This window comes from Jaculus jaculus, chromosome 6 (assembly GCF_020740685.1).
Source record: "Jaculus jaculus isolate mJacJac1 chromosome 6, mJacJac1.mat.Y.cur, whole genome shotgun sequence".
Classification (NCBI taxonomy): domain Eukaryota; kingdom Metazoa; phylum Chordata; class Mammalia; order Rodentia; family Dipodidae; genus Jaculus; species Jaculus jaculus.
In genome coordinates, this window is record NC_059107.1 from 98,789,379 (window position 1) to 98,796,040 (window position 6,662).

Genomic DNA, 6,662 nt, shown 5'->3' on the forward strand with positions numbered 1-6,662 from the left:
TTATAACAAGAGGAAAATTGTGAAGTTCTCTCAATATTTTACTCTAGAAATGTTACTTTTAGATTCTATGTTTAACTGTTTAGTGCATTTTGTAATTATGTTTTTCATGCAGTATAAGATAAATATTCATTCTTTTGCATATGTATATTTAGTTTTTCTAACTGTACTTACTGTTGAAACTATCCTTTCTGATTGGGGGCTCTTGGTACCTTGTCAAAGATCAGTCCTCCTCCATTATCCATACAAAAATATTAATGAGCTCAATATTGTGCAAGTTTAGTAGAGGTAACAGCACCCACACTGTACAGTCATGAAGTAGTAGCCACTTCATGTCGGGAAGATGCTGCCCTAAAGAAAAAAAAAAGTTTCTTTCTGCTGTGGATGCTGAAGTGAGCCAGCTTCCCCTGCCATTGATGGTGTTTTTCCCTGGAATCTGTAAGGCTGAAATAAACCTTATCTCACTGTCCCAGCAACAAGAAAAAAACTGCAGCAGTTGTGTACATATTATTACTTAATCATAATAATGGGGAAAGTAGGCATAATCATGAACATACTTTGTTGTTGAAAATTATGAGTATTGTACACACTCATGGCAGAGTCTAGAGATTATCAACACAGGCTAATAATGAGATCTTTGTTTCCCAAACCATTATACCATATAATAAAGGAAATGGTTGATGTTGGATTAGAATTACAGATATCAAGCAGGATGTTATGGTGCATGCCTTTAATCCTAGCACTTGGGAGGCAGAGGTGGGAGCCTGAGACTATAGAGTGAGTTCCAGGTCAGCCTGGGCTAGTGCAAGACCCTACCTCAGGAAAAAAAAAAAAAAAAAAGGATTCAAGACATCAGTATAATTACTTTAATGTGGATATTCCTGAGCTTTGTTCTTTGAAAAATCTTTAAAGCATTCTTATGTTATTATTGTACCCCCATCCAAAAAGTAAAAATTTCAGAATTATGTAGGAAATGGCTTTAAGGCCCAATTTATAAAAGAATAAGTATAAACAAAATAACTATTATTAGAAAATAATGATGCTCCTTGGCTTATAATGGGACAATGACAAACTCATCACAAATTAAAAATATCATGAATCCAAAATTCATTTGTAACCTTATGCACATCATAGTTCATCAGCACAACACACTGTAGAGAACTGTATGTACAAGGTTTATCCTCATGAGTACACAGCTTCTTACCACAAAGTGGTAAAAATATAATTAGAGTTTCTACTCTATGCTTAGCACTTGCACATCATTATAAATTCAAGAAGTTATTAGTTGAGCCATAGGTAACTCAAGAACCATCTGTAATTATACTTTAAAAACTCTATATCACTATGATACAGAATTCATATTGCTAGAATTGATCATTGGTTAAAGCAGGTTAGTAAGCTTTCTCCATCATAGAGTTAAAATTATAAAGTACTCAATTATAAACTTATATATGGTAATGAATATGGATATGAATCTATAAAAAGTTAAAATTTTACAAAGTGTTTATGTATAGTGAATGGAAGACTAAAATTTGAACTTCAAAAGCCAGTAATGATATATTAAAAATAAAATAATCAATGAATGCTAAAACTATTGTGATGCATTGTAGTAAACTGGAAATAACACCATAACTAATAATACTTGTGCCAGTCACATATATTTTATTGGACTCTGGGGCCATAGAGGTTTTTCTCCTGGCCTCATGTTCTATAGCCACTAAATGGCCATCTGAATAATGCTACACTATCTTACGATCATTAACAACAGGATCTGCACATCCTTACCCTCTGTGTCTCTGGGTTAATGAGCATCACCACACCTCTGGGTATGGACCTCTGGGTCTCTGGGCTGATGATCATCACCATAATTAGGACAATTTTAAAAATCCTTTCTACTCAGTAGAGAAAGAAGGTATTTTCTACATGTTCTCATATGATTGTCATCTTTCTCTCTATGGAAGCTGCATTTCATCTACATCAAACATTTGGCCAAAGAACAGATAGACACCAATAAAAGGGTACCTGTGCTCACTGCATCTGTTGTTCCTTTATTAAATTCATTTATCTAAACTTTGAGAAAAAAGCAAAACAAACTATCAAAGTCACTGTTAAAAATGGATATATCTTACACAAGTAAGAGTGTGTATATACATATATTACAAATAAGTATATGCTGGATTCTAGCAATTAAATGTAAATTTGGTTCCTTTACATTTTGCTGGAAGTCTTAACTAGTTCAGTGAGGTTAACATTCTCATGGTCCCTTAATCTTTTTTGTGTACAACTTAGATAAAATCATTTCTCTCTTAAACAAATTTGTTTCTATTTCTAACAGAACATGAGAGTGAATTTCCAGTGAATAAAATCTCCCTTTGTTTGCACTTAACTTTTCTAACATTCTTTAAACAAAAAAAATTGTATAACTTGACAATTTAGTATTTATGAATTCTTAGAAATTTTTGGAACAATGGCTTTACTAATCTTTTATTTGTGTCAGATTCACAAAGTGGTACATGCATCTGGAGTTCCTTTGTAACATTTGGAGGCTCAGACATGCTCATTCTCTCTGTCTCTCTCCTATCCCTCTCTGCTTGCAAATAAATATGCACAACCCACAATTCCTATGGGGATAACCTGCATCCCCAACAAGGAGGGCCCCTTTGGTAAAGGGGCAGGGATGAGAGAAAAGATGGCACCAACATGTGTTGTTTCCATACTATGTCCATAACTAATAAAAATATTTCAAAAAGAAAAAAGAAAACATATATATATTTAATCTTTTAAATGTAAAGCCATATTTTTCTTACAAAGTAAAAATGCAAACAAATTTTCAAAGTGGTGATATTAATGACAAAATAATACAAAAATATTAATGCAGTCATTCAAAAAAACTAAAGATAGCATAATAGCTTGAATGTCCAATAGTTTTTTGGGTTTCTTTATGTGCTTTTAGTTTTAAGTGATTATCTGTTTTCCCTTTTTAATCTTTGTAATTTTCATAATGTCCATGAGTTACTTTTTAAAGATAAGGCTGTCTTATGTCAGTTTCATTGCCATAGACAATACCAGAATAAAAAAAAAGCTATCACTTAACATATACTGTCCACCCTGATGAGTGTATCTAATGCAGTTCTATTTCCTCATCCCTAGGGGCATTTTCCCTATTGTTGACTGTGAGAAGTTGGTTGCCAGAAATGATTATATTGATTCCTTAGTGAATTTTGAATCTGGGGCTCCAAGGATTCTTTTGTTTCTTGACGCTCTTGTCTTCTAATATAGTTGGAATATATAAAATAACAGCTGTAATATTTAGTGGCATGTCTGTCTAGATCAGCTATTTGTAGGCACCCAGTAGTTTCTCCTAGAATCTCCAACAATTTACTCTAGGTCTTCCTGTATGTTAGCTAGAAAGAGAGCAAGAACATATAGTCATTGTTGAAAATGACAGATACTCTCTCATGAAAACACTCTGTTAAGGAGGCTCTGGGCACTTCAGGGCCTCTTCTAGTTGAGCATTCTTCCCAGAGAAAACATAGCATTCACACATCTCCACTGTTCAGCTTGGGTCTCACCACAAGCACCTACAAATAAACTCTCTTCAGATGTTGTGAGACAACTACTGCTAAAAGAGTAAGTAACATGCTTATTGTTCTAGTCATTTGCACTATGTCCCTTAACACATGTATGCTTCCAGGAAAAAGAAAGGTGAGTGTGAAATACGGTCATACACTTCTTTAAGAAAAGCTCTATGCTTAAGTAATATTAAATAAATTAAACACTAAATAACATCAGCTGAGATTTTTTGATTTATTTCAGATCTTTTTCAAAAATAAAATACCATCTGGAAATTAAAAATCAAAATAGTTTAATTAAAATGACTATAATGTGTTAAATTTTAAAAATGTATTAAAGACTGAATTCAGAAAAGTGAAATATTGATAACTGAAGATGAAAGGTCATTTGAAGACCTGGGCAACACTGAATGCTATACCAAAGCAACTAATGAGTAGTAAATTGAGATTATTGAAAAAGGAAGACATGACGTGATGTGGTTGCCTGTAATTCCCAGCATTCAGGAAGCAGTGGCCAGAGGATAGTGAGCTCAATGTGAGCAGAGAGACGCTATATCCAAAAGAAAAACAAAAACAACCCAGAGAGGTTCTCCAAGTGTGAGCTATATACAGTTACCTTCTAATGGCAATGCACTTCCCAAGTAGGTATTATCTCCTCATCCAGTTTTATTCAGTGTGATCCTAGACTAAGATCTATGCTGCATGGAGGTGTTCTTCCACTTTGGGACATTTGCTCAGTTCATGTCCAAAGACATTTCTCACTCAATTAGACAAAAAAAGAAAGATATTGTTTAATGTTCTGAAAGTACATGCATCAAAGTTGGTAGATTCTGCAGTAAAGTTGGGTAGAAGCAATAATTTCTGGTGTTCCATAGAACAAAGAATAACTACAAGCAAAAGGATTTTTAGCATTCTCCACAGAAAGAACTGATACTTGAAGCAGTAAAATGGCTACATTGAATATTAGATTGAACTGTCCCACTAAGCCCCATAAATATTACACTTACTATATTTCAATTAAATATGCAACTATATTTTTGAAACAATTTTCTGATGGAAATGTTGATGATCACAAAAAATAGCTTAATCATAAAACATTCCCTTTATGTTTAATAGAAGTAAAAAATTAGCTCTGAAAACATTATTTACAGGTTAGAAATCTATTAATATCCATCAAAATAATTGGGAATATATTTTTAAAAATAATTTTTGCCTAGGTGTTGATTCAACACAGAATGACAAAGTCCCTAATTTTTGGTCTTAATACTTCACTAAAAGAAATATTGAGCAAACATTGAGAGATTAACATACTAAAAGGTGTAAAGAATAAAATAGGGGAAATTAGCCAATTTAACTTTGGCAATTTTTAATCTACCTCAGCTCTGATCTTATGTATAAATTGATTAAGCTTTACATATAGTTATGTCTTTACCTTAACTCTTCTGTTACACCAAATGTACAACATAATTTTTCATATTGTCTTCCTATGATTCTCAATATTTTTGTTTTAGAAAACTGAAAAAGTTACTGTTCCTTTATGTCAATTGCCAACAAAAACAACATCTTCATAACACTAAAACATTCAGGCAAATGAGTACTGATAATAAGGCTAGTGACTGAGACTTGGAACTCCTAAAACCCAGACCACTGATCAAGGGATCAGTGGGCATATGCTTCCCTCGTAGTGTGTTCCAGTCTGAATGTCTAACTGAAATCGTGAAAATTTATATACATGTGTGAAGCATGTGCATACATACTCTCACACTTTAAATTTCTTCACCTTAATAAGCTAATAAATTTGGATGTCGGATGAATTAAATGTTTATGAGAGTCATCATGAACTGTCTTTATCATTGAATTCTAGTTCAAGTCTTTCTGACATTAACATTTAGGTTTGGCAAAATCCAAAAGTCAAAAATGAGAAATCACACAGCCATTACAACCTTCATCCTCCTGGGACTGACAGACGATCCTCAGCTGCAGGTCTTCCTTTTTATTTTTCTATTTATCACCTACATGTTGAGCATCACTGGTAATCTGACCATCATTACCCTTACTGTAGTGGATTCCCACCTTAAAACTCCCATGTATTTTTTCCTGCAAAATTTCTCTTGTTTAGAAATCTCATTTACAACTGCCTGTATTCCAAGATTTCTATACAGTATTTCAACTGGAGACAGAACAATTACCTATGATGCATGTGCCACCCAATTATTTTTTACAGATCTCTTTGGGGTAACTGAATTTTTTCTTCTGGCTACCATGTCATATGATCGCTATGTGGCCATCTGCAAACCTTTGCATTATATGACCATCATGAACAGCAAGGTGTGCAAAACAATGATTGTTATTTGCTGGATATCAGCACTCATAATTATTCTTCCACCACTTGGTATAGGTTTGCGTTTGGAATTCTGTGATTCTAACATCATTGATCATTTTGGCTGTGACGCAAACCCTCTTCTGAAAATATCATGCTCAGACACATGGCTAATTGAGCAGATGGTAATAGCCTCTGCTGTATTGACCTTCATCATCACTCTTATTTGTGTAGTCCTTTCCTATATATACATCATAAGAACAATTATAAAATTCCCTTCTGTTCAACAAAGAAAAAAAGCTTTTTCTACCTGTTCTTCACACATGATTGTGGTCTCCATCACCTATGGCAGCTGCATCTTCATCTACATCAAACCATCTGCAAAAGAAGAGGCAACCCTTAATAAAGGTGTGACCGTGCTTATTTCTTCAATATCACCCATGTTAAATCCTTTCATATACACCCTGAGAAATAAGCAAGTTAAACAAGCCTCTAGTGACTTTCTCAAGAAAATTGCATATCTTTTAAGGAAGTAAAGCATATTGAGGTGGACAAATCAAAGAATTGACATATACTTCATATTTTTCATAACCAACAACCAACTATATAATTTCTTAGACTATAGACAAGTCAGGTAGACCCCATAGGATTTTAATCATTAATTTTCCACTAATTCATTTACAAAGAAAGTAATCACACAAAAAAAGTGATAGGGAAAAATGTTGCACTTTTAATCTTTTAACCAGAACCTATCACAATAAAATCAGTAGTTT

General features: G+C 33.4%; 1 protein-coding gene across 1 annotated transcript; it reads left to right on the forward strand.

Annotated features, from left to right (window-relative positions):
* Positions 1-5,486: 5,486 nt before the first annotated feature.
* On the forward strand, positions 5,487-6,425 carry LOC101615972 (olfactory receptor 6C68-like). The gene has a single exon (XM_004649944.2). The coding sequence runs from the start codon at positions 5,487-5,489 to the stop codon at positions 6,423-6,425; it is 939 nt and encodes a 312-aa protein (XP_004650001.1).
* The last annotated feature ends 237 nt before the right edge of the window (positions 6,426-6,662 follow it).

What these genes read in the sequence shown, in the direction of transcription:
- LOC101615972 (XM_004649944.2), top strand. Translation starts at nt 5,487, where the DNA reads ATGAGAAATCACACAGCCATTACAACCTTCATCCTCCTGGGACTGACA.